Source organism: Eublepharis macularius, chromosome 14 (genome assembly GCF_028583425.1).
Source record: "Eublepharis macularius isolate TG4126 chromosome 14, MPM_Emac_v1.0, whole genome shotgun sequence".
NCBI lineage: Eukaryota > Metazoa > Chordata > Lepidosauria > Squamata > Eublepharidae > Eublepharis > Eublepharis macularius.
The window spans coordinates 45,215,334-45,229,702 of NC_072803.1; the positions used below are offsets into that span (position 1 = coordinate 45,215,334).

The following is a 14,369-nucleotide window of genomic DNA, read 5'->3' on the forward strand; positions in this document are numbered from 1 at the left end:
TTGTGCATTGCAAAGACATCTGTTCCCGCCTGGAATTTAAACTGGCTGCAGGATCCCAGTGGGTGACTAAGCCACCCACTGTCAGTGAGGGAGAGTTTTACTTCAGGGTGTAAGTTGAATGGCAAGTACTTAAGTATTGTTATTACAGACACTGATATATATTATTTATGTACAACTTACTTGCTACCTTCTTCAGCAAGAAATGCCAAAGATTTAACTGGGGAACTTCTTCATGTAAAGTAGGTGTCTTACCGCTGTGTCGTGGCCTTGTTACTAGTTTGATATGCAAAGCCCTGTAAAATTCTTCACTTAAATGAACTTTATTCGCCTAACATTGTGAAGAGCTGCTCCCAGTCAGAGTAGACCATGCTGGGCTAGGTGGACCAATGGTCTCACTAGGTATAAGGCAACTTCATAAATTCAAATAGGGGTGCATGCTGAAGGTCCCAGGTTCAGTCTTTGCCATCTCCAGCTAAAGGAGGTAGCAGGTATTGCTCTGCCAATGCCATAAGGAGTTGGTGCAAATTAGTTTTCCCACCCCCACTGCCTCTTGGATAGAACAAGTTCTTTCCCCAAAGAGATTATAAACCCTAAGGAAGATAAAATTTGAGCAGGGGGAGGAAAGGCAGTAAATATGGGCTGCATTCATAAGTTTGTTTTCTGCCATGGGTGCAGGGGAGTGGCTGGTTACCTTACTGAAGGTTATTTTGCATGTTACACAAAGCAATTTGTGTATCATGGATCTCAGGATTTTGTCCTGAATCCTGTTTTTAAAGTAGCAGGAACATATGAAAAAGAGTAGAGATGCTTTCCTGTGAATGCTGAATACCTATCCTTTCTCACCGAGGGCTGCTTCGCTCATTATTAAATTTCTACACTGAAGTATTTTGGGGACAAGTCTTTTTCTGTAGGTGTGCTTCAGTTATGAAATGCCTTCCCTTTCAGCTTGTACTGAATATATGATGTTTGTAGCACCAACAAAAGATGTATTTGTTGACCAAGGCTTTTTAAAAAGTGATTTTAATGAGATTATACAAATAATTTTAAACTCTTTGCATTTTTTAATTGTCTATGAGCTGCCATTAGCATCTTTGATAAAGAGTGGGACCAGGATAAAAATTATTTTAAAAAACAAGTAAAATAAATGAAAAGCACGAGATGTGGGTGACAGTTGCATGCAAAGCTCAGACATATCTCAGATGAGGCCATTTACAAGCAGTAACAGACAGCGATAGCGCAATCTTCCTTGCCTTGCTGTGCTAACTCAGCACAGTAGTCAGGATAAACGCTTGTGTTGGATGAAGTTCATAGAAGTTTATATTGCAATAATTTTTGTTTATTCCTGGTATTGACAGTAGGTGCAGAGCTAAACCCCAACTCATATATAGTTTTGTGAATTTCTTTTAAATCTCTGACATCTCTTTCTTCAGAGGGATTTTAAGCAGTTAGAATGAAATGAAATAAGTACTCAGGATAGGCAATTGTTGTTAGACTATGTGGGAAGGTAGGATGAGATCTTTGGGGCATCCTACAAGAGAACATATTGGGTAGCTGTCACTCCATCTAGGTAGTACTTAAAGCACATGGTATAGATCTGGATCTTTTGTATGCCTCTCGCTCCTTTGTAAGTTAGTCTACCTTTTTCTATAACCTCTGGAGTGTAACAGGGATTATAATCTTTCTTAGAAGAGAGAGAGAGAGAGAAAGAGAACAAACGAAGTGATGAACCATACAGGAAGACTATAAATGTATGTTAGAGTAGTTTATTGTCCTGCCTCCTTCCAAGGAGCCCTGGCACTTTACATATCCCCACCCAGTTTTACCCCCATACCAACCCTGTGAGGTGGGCCAGGCTACAAGAAAGTGGCTGGCCTGAGGTCACCTATTGAGTTTCCTGGCTGAATGGGGGATTTGGACTCTGGTCTTGCTAGTCCATAGTCCCATACTCTAACTAGTTTACCAGATTGGCTTTCAGAATGAATTAAACTGTAATTCTGCCAGGGACAATGTCCATCTAGTGTTGCCAGATGACTCATCCATCCCATGGGAAAATGAGCAATTCTGTTCACCTGTGATAAGTTGAAACTCACCCCAGGTAAACAAACAGGGAAGATTTACAAAAGATGCTGGGGGTGGCGGAGAGAGACACAAATGGCTCTGATAGGTATGTATGGCCTCCAGAGAAAATTTTTCTGAGCTAGCAACTTTTGTGGATTTTTTCCCCCGAGGATGGTTGCAGATTGGAAATGCTTAGGTGGCATGTCAGTTGTAAAACTGTGCATGATTTTCTTTCCCTAAAAATGGCTAACAACTTATTCTGCAGTGACAGAAATGTCACAGTTACATAGGTCCATCTGTAAACTGGATGGTATGCGCGCCTCTCTTTTCTTTGGCACCTTGGAAGACTGGAGAGCCTTGGAGGACTGGAGGGTGTAAATAAAACCTTGGGAGAAAAATGTGAAGGAAATCAATTGGGAACTGCTACTGTAACTTTGTGTTTCATTTGTTATGTTTTTATATCCTCCTTCCTGCTCAGAACCTAGAGCCATACACATAATGAACTTGTGTGTGTCATTGGGAGTAAATGAGGGTTGCATCCTTTGGAATGTTTTAGGAAGGAGCATTGTGGGGGCTGCGTAGATATGATACACTTCTCTGTCCTGTTGATTGTTAAACAGAAGAAGCCCTTAAGTCTCTGGTTGAATTCAGCAGGACATAAAAGTGCCTGAATTAAGGGCACAATCCAGCTTCTCTCCACATCCTGATTTAAAACAATTTTTTTTTGTTTCACTCTTAGTCTTGGGGAAATGTACAGCATGTAATTTCTCAACATGTAATTGCTAGGTTTAAAAAACAAAACAAAACTATTTCACATTACTGGGTATCAACATTTGGTTAATTTAAGACCTGGAGTCAAACCTTCAGACCTTAGCCCTTCACAATGACAATTTTCAGTTTCTTAAGTAGGAGCATCAAGTTTCTGGGTGTCTAAGCATTTTTTCAGCTCTGTGCAGTTGACTTAAGCATCTTACTATCCCTGCTAAGGCCTCTGGTTGCATGTGCCAAACCTCCTACATGTTCTGGTAATAATGACCATTCATGTGTAGCCAGGTATGCAAATATGAAACATGGCCAAAAGGCAAGCAGCCAAGAGGGCTGTAAAGGGGGGGGGAATCAGATTTGTGGCCACTGCTGCCACACTTTGAGGTGGCCTGTGCTGCCAGGTGCCTCGAATAGAAGGTGCTTGTGATTATTTTTTTTTTAGCCCTGGCAGACAGCCTATAAAGGCAAGCCACTGAGTCAACTGATCTAGCATTTGTTGACTTTCCATTCGTGTAGTGCAGCCTTGCAAATAAGTCTTCCGTTTTTACTCGCCTGCAAGCACCTTTTTTGCCCCACCTGCACTGACACATTTCCTGTTAACCTAAAAGAAAAAGAACTGACTCCCTTCTAGTTCCTGCCTGGTCCCTGCCTTCAGTTCATTCTTGCCATGGGCGGCTAGCTGTGTGTGTACAAGTCCGGTATCCTACAATTTGGATAGCAATGGAATTAATAAGCCAGATGTCTGTCTCTCTCTTTGCGGGCTGAGTAATTTGGGGCTAGGTGCTGTCAAAAACAGCTTCCTCCTTTTGTTGTTGTTCCTGTAGGTATTAGGAAGTGAAAAGATGGACTAGTTCTTTGAAAGATGCGCTAGTTCTTTGGGTTTCTCCCAATTTGTTTTACCTGCCTACTTAAGTTTTGGTAGATGAGTCCTTTATTTTCTGCTACAGGAAGCATTCAAGGAAAAACAGAAATTCACTGAGGGTTTGTAAGGTGGGTGAGTGGAAATCCCTACAGAACTTGCTCTAAACTCTGAAATGCTTGGTATGGTCAGTTAGGTCACTGTGCCAAAGACAAAGCTGGCCTGAAAAGGCTAAACACAGGCCCTCCTGTTGCATGTGTTGTTTGAGCCTTGATGCTCTGCCTATCCATTAGTTGGATCTAACCTGTCACCTGCACCAACTTTCTTTTCTGCTTTGGAGTGACCAGGAAACAGAACATAGGATTGGACAAAGATGATAGACATAAGCTTGATTCTCAGTTGCTGATGTAACCAAGGAGAGGGAGCAAATTTAGCCCCTGCCCCAATATTGGTGTCCCAGACTACATCATTTTAATATCTCCCATACCAAGGAAGGGGTGCCAGTCACTCCTATGAGGAAAAGCAAAGCTATTGCATTGAGCATAAACCCTTCTTTCTACTCCTGGCCCCCTCGTCCAGACAAATGTGGCATCACTCAAGGATCCTTGCCATATACAAGTTGGCATATGGTATCACCTCTTCAAGTCTCTTCTCAAAGCTTACTTTTCCCCATTGCTTTTGATTCTCCCCTTGATCCTGAATCCAAGCCAAGGCTTAACAGATATGCAACTACATTCATCCTTTTTTATTCTCATCTCTTCCTCCCTTCCCTCTCTTGATCCCTCCTCCAAAAGACAGAAAGGAATCTGGTAATACCTTAAAGGCTTAATATATTTGAGCTTATGCATCAACAAACCTGTTAGTCTTTAAGGTACCTCAAGATTGCTTTTTGTGTTTTCTGCAAAAAATTGAAATGGGCAATCCATTGGAATTTGTTTTCTCCCCATTGTCTGCTATAGATTGTAATCTCCTTGCGAGCAGAGACCTGTTTGTCTACTTTGAGAGGGGACATGGAGAAATAATAAAAGTTGCAATTTATAATAAGCCTACTGTCTGCATGTACCGCATCCATCAGAAGGACAGCCAGAAAGTGATGTGTAGTGGTTAGAGAGTTGGCTTAAGATCTGGGCAACCAGACTTGAATCCCCAGTCTGCCATGGAAGCTTCCTGGCTGACCTTGGGCCAATTATACGCTCTTTTTTTAACCTACCTCATAGGATTGTTGTGAGGATAAAGGTGAGGAGAGGAGAACAATGTAACTTGCTTTGGGTTCTCAGTGGGGAGAAAGGCAGAGTATAAATGAAGTAAATAATAAAATATTGCACAGACCTGTCACTCCAGTCCCTAGCATGCTGGAAAATGTTATGGGGTTTTTGTTTTTTCGTTTTGTTAAGTATGCTGTGGACCTCCCTCAGCTAGGGTGGGGTTAGAGTTTGATCAATCCAAATTAGCCTATTCAGCTTCTTAGTGATCTTTACTCTCTCAGTGCTCTGAGCCTTCTCGCTCCTCTTTTGATGTGTTGTGCTGAAAAATTCTGTATTTCTGTACTAAGCTGTCAAATCAAATAGATTGGTGTCCACTGAGGTGTCGTCAGCTGTGTACTGTGTGTATTTTTAATACATGAGAGTTGCTGTCTGGGAGAGTGGTTGGTTGGTTGTGTTGTACATAGTGAAGCAATCTCCATACACTTCTTTCATACACTAGTGTGGTAGCATCCACTATGAAATTAAGGCTACTTCTGTTACCAGTTCATAGCTCCAGCACTAGTCTGAACTGCGACAAATACTTGCGGCTTCCATTTTTTTCAACCTGATCTTATATTCATATGTTTAAGAGGAAAATGTTTGAATGTAATCTCAGAATCTGTACTTGAAGTACTTTGCACTGCAGAAATTAATGTGTCAGAGGGCTGCTGACTATATACCTATGTTTGTGTGGAAGTGAAGCCCATGGCCATAAGAAGTCATGAGTACTTGTGCTGGTTTTTGTTTTTGAACCATCAGTGCAGGGCTTTTTTTCAGCTGGAACGTGGTGGAACGGAGTTCCGGAACCACTTGAAAATGGTCACATGGCTGGTGGCCCCACCCCCTGATCTCCAGACAGAGGGGAGTTTAGATTGCCCTACGCGCCGCTTGGCAATCTAAACTCCCCTCTGTCTGGAGATCAGGGGGCGGGGCCACTGACCATGTGACCATTTTCTCTGAGGGCAACCCACTGAGTTCCGCCACCTCTTTTCCCAGAAAAAAAGCCCTGCATCAGTGTAATGTGCAGTGCAATGCCAGCATTATGTCATACAGTCAATTTATAAACAAATGCTGGAAGTTAATTGGTTTTTGCTACGTGGAATTTCTCTTGTGAAGCAGCATATATACCTTTAAAAATATAATCTATGCAGTAGAAGGTTTGTTGAGTCTGAACCCCAAATTAGTTCTTACTGAGTGACTTTTTAAAATAATCCTGTTGCAAACTTCGGTGTGAAAAAGATGCCTCAGAGTGGTTTGCTCCAGGAAGACCGTGTGAGAAAGGCCATTACAGATAGACCCACTACCATCACCATTACACGTACCATCAATTTCTATATATAGCTGCTTTGAAAAGTAAATAGTTGAGAGAATTAGGTTCACATATATAAATAAATTTGGGTAACTTTTCCATATATTCACATACAAGATTGCTTTACAAAGTAGTTCCAGATATTATGCTAGAGTTGAGCCTAGGATTCCGGTGTTTAGGGCATGCACGTTCCCAGCAGTGTATCTTGTCTTAAGCGTTGATTTGTTTGTGTAACTGAGTAGTTTTACAGAGGAGGGGGGTGTTCCTTGGAAGTTGGGTGGGAAGGATTTCGCAGTGAGCTGATTCAACGCAACTGACACATACTTTGCTGAAAGACAGCTTGCCTGCTAGTAGCAGTAATCCCATGAAGTCATGAGTCGAAAGGCTCCTTATAGGCCATTGAGTCTCACTCCCCCTGCTCCATGCAGGAAATCCAAATGTGGAGCTTCCCTAATAGAAGCCCCTCCAACCTTTACTTGAAAATTTCTAGCGTTCTTCCCCCAGTCGAGGTAATTGGTGAAATGATCTGACCCTTGGGTAGTTGCTCATCATATATTCAGTCGCAGTCTGCCCTTCTGTTACTTAAGCCCATTAGATCTAATCTCTTCTCCATAGGAGCAACAGAGAGCAAATCTCGGTGTGATAGTCCTTCAGGTCCTTCCCCGGCGCGAGTGGAGAGAACTGGATATGTTCTAGGCCTAGGGTACACTTAGTTCACATATGGCTGGAGTGAACAAGGCCTCATGTGCTTGCAGAATACTCCCAGTAGAATCCTCTGCAATGAATAGTGTTTCTTCGACTGACAAATCAAATGTGGGAAGAGAGAAGGAATATAATCCACTGGCCAAGAAAGCTTGAATGAGGCTGTCCTCAGGCAGCTTCAAAAGTGCCAATGGGTGCTATGTGGGCATCCCATTCTGTTGTTAGTTGCAGAAAGCAAAAGCTCCCTGCATGCATACAGAGCTTGCTTTGTTACAGCCAAATTGGGACCTTATGGTCTTTCAAATCTCGGGCAGTATGAACACCCATAAGCATTATACATCTAGGTACATTGCAAGAAGTGAGAGGGAGAGGGGGAAGTCCTAATTCTACATCTTATAAGTTCATGCATATGGTTATTCTTGAGGTTCTTTTTAGAAACCACAAGTGCACTTGGTGCTTCTTGTATTATGTATTATGTAGCAGTTTTCAAATTGTTCCAGGGATCCAAAATGTTTCTTGGAAGCTCATTCTTAGTGAGAATGGCCTTGAGGTGAAGAGCCATAGCTCAGTAAAGCATATGCTTTTCCTGCAGAGTGTCCCAATTTAATCCTGGCATCTATGGTTAAAAGTATCTCAGATAACAGGTGAAAGGTTTTTCTGTGCCAGAGAGCCCAAAGAGCCAGTTAAAATAGTGCTAGGCTAGATGTATCAGTAGTCTGGTACGGTAGAAGACAGTTTCGTATGTCATTTTGTACTACTTGCTCTGAAAGAACAAGAGTTACAGTGCAATCCTAGGAAGAGTTACTCCAGTCTAAGCCTATTGAAATCAGTGGGCTTAGACTGGAGTAACTCTGCTTAGGATTGCACTGTTAGTCACTTTTCCAGCATAGAGTAACTGCAGCATGTAAACGATTTGTAACATTCATTGTGGAAACCTGACAAGCGAGAGCGCTTCCATATCTGGGTTGTAATGATTACTCTTAGCAATGTGATCTTTCTGAACAGGCATAAACACCAGTGAAAGTGAGTCTAAAGTGCACAGTCATCTCTTGACAATATCTCTCTTGTGCTTCCCATTTTGCTGCCTCCAAATATCGTTTTTATTCACGCAGACAGTTTTAAGTGCTTCCAAAACAGCACAAACTTTAGCTCTTTGGAGGGTTTCTTTTTTGTTTCTGGAAAAATGTTGCAAGCCGCTTTCATCTCTGACTTCTAGTCTGGGTTGTGGTTGTTGCTCTGGGCTGGAAAAGGTGCAGGTAAAAAATTAGGGTGGGAGAAAGTTTCACAAAGGTCAGAGCCAGAAATATATTAATGATGCTGATACACTTGTAGGAGCTAGCCCTTTCATGAGGCAAGGTAAGGTAGATGTGTTTGGCTCTGCCTTGGCGGCAGAGAAATAATGACATTCTCCCATTAAAGTACTCTTGCTTTCAGTGGTGCTTGCCTAGGAGAAGAATCTCCTTTGAAATGAGCAGGAACAAATGAGCAGAAGTTCTTCACGCAGAACTTCTTGGTGGGTTTTCTCGTGTTCATGAAGGTTTTGGCCATCTTGAGCCAGGCCTAACCTCCGAGCTCTCACTCCAATTCAACATCTACTTTTCATCTGTACATCCAGGTGTCTATAACTTTGGTATTCTTTGGCATTAGCACAAAATATTTAGGTTCCTGATTGACCAGACACCTTAAGCCACTCTCTCTTTGAAATAATCATGTTTGCAGCACTGAGTGGGATGTGTGGATTTTCTCCAAAGTTGGAGTCTTCAGTAGGAGGCAGGCAGACATATTTAATTTCTAGCGTTCACTGCTGCCAGAGTGACTTAGAAAGATTTAAAGGGAATTTTTTTTTTTGTCAAATTCAGTGAGTGGCTGTTAACTGTGGTGACTAGAAGGACCTTTCAGGTTCATAGGCAGTGTACCACTGAATACCAGCTGCTGGAAGCAATAAAGGGGATTGGCTGTTGCCTTCATGACACTGTTTGTTAGCTTGTTGGAAGCATCTACTGACACCCTGTGTGAAACAGAGTGCCCGGCAGAACCCAGACTAAATTTCCCAGCGGCAAAATGTAACTTTCCTGCCTTCCCATTGCAGCCCACTGATTCCTATGAAATGCTACATCTGGGGGTTAGGGTAAGGATGTCAGGTTCGTCCATCTAGATGTCACTGTGGCACTTTCATCTAGATATTGTACAGACTTCTTAAACCGAACCTGGCAAAAATGGATTTCTCCATTTGCCTAACTAAGAAGTGCAAACAAGCAGGTTAAATGCTGCTGCTGCTGTGGCAGTTACTGGAGCATATTGTGCCAAAATAGGCTGGCTCAAAGTGGTTTCCTAAATAATGCTTGTGTCCCAAAGCCCGCCCGTGCTGCCCTGTCTCAACAGAGCACCACCCAATACGGCTATATAAAATCTCTTGTGCAGACTTGTTTGTAGGACTACTTATAAAGGGAGTCATTTTAGGAAGGACATGCAGTTCCCCACTAACAGGCTGTATAAGCCATGGCCATAGCTGTAGCGGAGGGCAGTCTTTGCAGAAGAAAGAGGGCTGCACCTCCATGGAACAGCACGTGATTTGCATGCGGATGGTCCCTGGTTTGATCCTTGGCAGCCATGAGGAAGGCAGGTGAAAATGACTTAAACAGCAGGTAGCAGCACTGAAAGATCTTCTGCCACAGCCAGCCAGTTAAAGTAGACAGCGCAGAGTTAAGATGGACCAGTGGCCTGAGCCTAAATATAAGTTAAGGCAGCTCCATGTGCTCCCCTCTGTCAGAATGCGTGGCACTTTTCTCCCCCTTCATTCTCAAACGCTTGGCTGTGTATTTGTGAGATGGCATTGAAAAGTGTTCTTTTTCATCTTCTGAGTGAAAAAAGGCATCCCACACAGTATTTGTGTGAACATCTATTCTGAGGAGGGCGCATTATCATAAAAATGCTGAATAGTTCTTCTTTCACTAAATCATTCCTTTGTGAAAGATCAAGTTAAGAAAACCGCAGTAGCGCATGCTGCTGCTGCTTCAAAATGGAGCCTTTATGAAACCTCATGAAAAAAGAGTATGTGGTTGTTGTTTTTCAAAAGACATGGTGTTTGCTTTTCAAAGGATAGTTTGATACAGGTACTGCAACTGGAAGGAGTCAAATCAAGGATGTTAACATGTCGCAAAAGCCTTTGTCTGTGGGCACATCTTTAGAACAGAAAATGAGAGTGTGTCTGAGCACTTCGCTGAAGCTGATCTGCTTTTTTTCCCTTTGTAGTGAGTAGCCCACGGTTCTGCTCCCCCCTCAAGATGGTGAAACTGGACGTTCACGCGCTGGCTCATCACCTCAAGCAGGAACGACTCTACGTGAACTCCGAAAAGCAGCTCATCCAGAGACTGAATGCTGAGGTGTTGAAAACTGCAGAAAGGCTGTACCGTACGGCCTGGATTTCTAAGCAGCAGAGGATTAACTTGGACCGGCTAATCATAACAAGGTGATAGTGGATGTATCAGAAACCAGAAATCCTAATCTCTTTCTTTTTTCTGTTTCCGTTGGATTCCACAAACTCACTTAAGGGGATTGTATCACGCCACTCTGATCCGCTAGCAGGAGTGTATCCCTCAGGCACCAGGAACTTTCCACCAATACGAAAGCCTCTTCCTTTGAGCTCTTTGCACCAGAGAAATGTAGCACCGTTAACTGGGCAGAGTGGTAGGATAGAACTCCATATCTTCTGTTTGCCTTTCCCCCCCTTCTGTTGTTAAAACAGCAAGCAGACCAAAAAGCAAATAAGAGAAATTGTGAAGGACTTTGTACACTGAAGCACCGCAGAAATTGTGCCTGATAACTTACTTATTTTTAAATATTTTTTAAATCCTGCCCTCTCAGTCTTAAAAAAAAACATATCAAGGCAATTTAAGTTTTTTAAGAATTGTCAACCATTGACAGCAGCAAAAATGTTTCTTGTAAAAGCAACAACATTCTATACTATAGAATCTATAGGGTCTAGAGCAAATTGGAGCAGAAAGCAGAGAGTCTAAGAGCAGCTACTGTAAATAACATAGCTGGTTCATCAAACAAGTGTTTTGATCATACAGCACTTTTTGCCAAGCATAAAGGAAAGAGAGCTGTGAGCTGATTTTGAGCTCTCCCCCCCCGCCCCCCGCAACATTTTGAAGAGTGTTTCCATTTCATATTATAGGTAAAGGAAATGTATATTCTAGTTCATCTCTTGTGTAAAAATCTCTTCTCGCTAGTGCGTCAGGGAGAGGAGTTTTTAATCCAGTGTCCTCTCTGATGTGTTGGCTTCCCATGTGCAGGTGTGGGTTTTTTGTATGTTTTTACGGGTAGGAATGTTCAGATATGAACTCCTTCCACCTGCAGTTTGAAGAGATGGTGTTCTTTCCCTGCACATTTGAACTGGCTCAGTGTCAATTATTATTACAAAAGCAGCATGCTATATTTTTTCTTGTTATTTAAAAGTAGCTTCAGATTTAGAGGCTTGTGTTTGTCATAATTTTTCTGCCACTCTTGCTACAATTTTAAGTTGAATAGTTTGTCTAAACTAAGTTCACTGGCTGGATTGCAATGCTGACTCTTACGCATTTTTATCGAGAATTATTTGCAGTGGTTAAATCTTACCTTGTTTCTCTGTGCTTATTGTGACTGATGGACACACAACCTCAATAATAAAACCATTATGAGAGTCACAGAAGAATTCCTGTGTTAACCAGGAATTGGATTCTGTGATCTGTCAGTGGCAGGTGCCAATGGCTGCAGATTATTCCTCGCTTCCTTCCTCCAGCAGTTCTTTTATAACGCAGGAAAGTTGATTCCTGAGTGGCAGGATTTGCATGGAATACTAAACATTTATGTTGGGGGCTGCACTGGGGAACGGGGTGAAATCATCTCCCTCCATCTTGTGTCAGTGCAGCTAATTCTGTTGGTCCATGCAGGTCCCACAACACTGTGACTCGACTTTCTTGGGGTTGATTGGAAAGAAGTGTTTTCAGGGAGGGGAACAAAGGAAAGATCCACAGTCCTTGTGCCCACAGATTACTGGATCCAACCCCCTGTTTTAAAAACCCAGTTGAAGCCAAATCGCCTCATGAAGAGGTGCATTGGTATGTGTGTGCCAACCCTGTGGGCAAGTGCTGAGAAGACTTTTATTCATGTTGCAGTTAAGGATCAAGTCTGAAGGAATGCGTGTTAGATTAGACAAAGACTAAAGTGGGGAGGCTTATGACACACCAAAGGAAACATACACGAAGCATAATTTTTAGGATTCATTGCCACAAGATTTAGTGATGGGTTTAATAGGGACAAATTCATGGTCGGACAATAGCTACTGTTGTCATAGCTAAATTTAACTTCTGTGCTCAGAGTCAGCGTCTCTTACAATACCAGTTGCTGCTTTCATCCTCAGCTTGCTAGAAACATCTGGTTCTTCACTGTTGAAAACAGTGCTGATCCAGCATTGCTGCTTTTAGTTTTGTGTGAGAATCTTTGCGTTCCAGATCTCAGGTGTTGCATTTCTAAATAGTTTTACTTTTGGATTTTAAAGTGCTGAAGCTTCTCCAGCCGAATGCTGCCAGCATGCCAAAATTCTGGAGGACACGCAGTTTGTGGATGGGTACAAGCAGTTGGGCCATCAAGAGACACCCTATGGGGAGTTCCTCAACAGGCTACGCGAGAACCCTCGTCTTATTGCTTCTTGCCTGGTTGCCGGAGAGAAGCTCAACCAGGAGAACACTCAGAGCGTCATTCACACTGTGTTTACCTCTATCTACGGCAACTGCATCATGCCAGAAGATGAAAGCTACCTCCTCCAGGTTTTGCGGTATTTGATCGAGTTTGAACTGAAGGAGAGCGACAACCCCCGGCGGCTCCTGAGGCGTGGCACTTGCGCCTTTAGTATTTTATTCAAACTCTTTTCTGAAGGGCTCTTTTCAGCCAAGCTCTTTCTCACTGCCACCTTGCACGAGCCCATCATGCAGTTGCTGGTCGAGGATGAAGACCACCTAGAAACTGACCCCAACAAACTGATTGAGCGCTTTTCCCCTGCTCAGCAGGAGAAGCTCTTTGGAGAGAAGGGGAGCGACAAATTCAGGCAGAAAGTTCAGGAGATGGTAGAGTCCAACGAAGCCAAGCTGGTGGCCTTGGTGAACAAGTTCATTGGTTACCTCAAGCAGAACACCTACTGCTTCCCACACAGCTTGCGATGGATTGTATCCCAGATGTACAAAACACTTTCATGTGTGGACAGGCTAGATGTTGGGGAAGTCAGAGCCATGTGCACAGATCTTCTCCTGGCATGCTTCATTTGTCCTGCAGTAGTTAACCCGGAACAGTATGGGATTATTTCTGATGCTCCAATCAATGAAGTAGCAAGATTTAACCTGATGCAGGTAAAATATCTTCTTCATTTTAAAAAGTACATACATTTCAGCAGAGTAGATATAATAAACTGTAGCAGCAAGAAGGCTGAAAATGAAGTTGGTTCACTTCACTTCAGGAATTAATTTTTATGTTTGTGTTTAAATAGTTGCACTCCATTTTTTTCACAATAGGCATACAAAACAGATATTTAAAGCAATTTTAAAAATTCACCCTAGAAAGAGTACTAAGTTTTTAAGAAACTGAAGATACATTTAGATGGAGGATTTTTGGTCATTCTGTGATGCATGTAGTCCAAACATCAGATAATATGTTCATGGCTATTGCAAATGGCAAATTTGCCCAAGGGCTGTGTTAACAAAATGCTTCACATCTTTTGTACCTTTTCTTTCTTGTGTGTTCTTGCCTGCATGCTTTCATTTATGTGATATGTTTATTTGCAAAACTTATCTCCTTCCTTTCTGCCTTTATCAGGGCTACTGAGGCAGACAGGTAAAATAAACATTATAAAAATACCATTAAAACCAAAACAGAAGCACATCATTAAAACAATTAAAACCAAAGCTAGAATACACATATAAAACCAACAAATAAAACACAGCGCATGAAGGAGGAATCACTGAGGGGATTCCAGACTAAAGGAAAAAACGTTCTTCACCCACTGGCAGAAGGCAACAATAGAAGGGGACAGATGAGCCTCCTTGGGGAGAGAGTTCAAGAGTTTTGGTACCATGAGCAAGAAGGCTGGATTGCTACTTATCTCAGAAGCTGGGGGTACATGAAACAGGGCCTCAAAAGATGACTGTAGCGGTTGGGTGGGTTTATAAGGGAGTAAACTCTTCTTTGGGTGGGTGTGTCCCGAGTCATATAGGCCATTAAAGGTCAAAACCAGCACCTTGAATTGGTCACGGAAACAAATTGGGAGTTCCTGTAGATGGGCCGGGACTGGATTGATATGGTCCCTGTGATCCACTTCAGTCAGCATCCTGACTAAAGCATTCTGCACCAATTGAAGTTTCCAAACTCTTTTCAAGGGCAGCCCCACTTAGAGTGCATTGCC

At 42.5% G+C, this 14,369-nt stretch overlaps 1 protein-coding gene across 6 annotated transcripts in view; it reads left to right on the top strand.

Annotated features, from left to right (window-relative positions):
* The window catches only part of GAPVD1 (GTPase activating protein and VPS9 domains 1), a 44,936-nt gene that overhangs the window by 2,244 nt on the left and 28,323 nt on the right, over positions 1 to 14,369 (top strand). For all 6 annotated transcript variants that reach the window (XM_054997512.1, XM_054997513.1, XM_054997514.1 and 3 more), the window contains exons 2-3: positions 10,190 to 10,406; positions 12,477 to 13,320. In XM_054997512.1, coding sequence (XP_054853487.1) covers positions 10,190 to 10,406; positions 12,477 to 13,320 — 1,061 coding nt within the window. The remainder of the gene's footprint in view (positions 1 to 10,189; positions 10,407 to 12,476; positions 13,321 to 14,369) is intronic.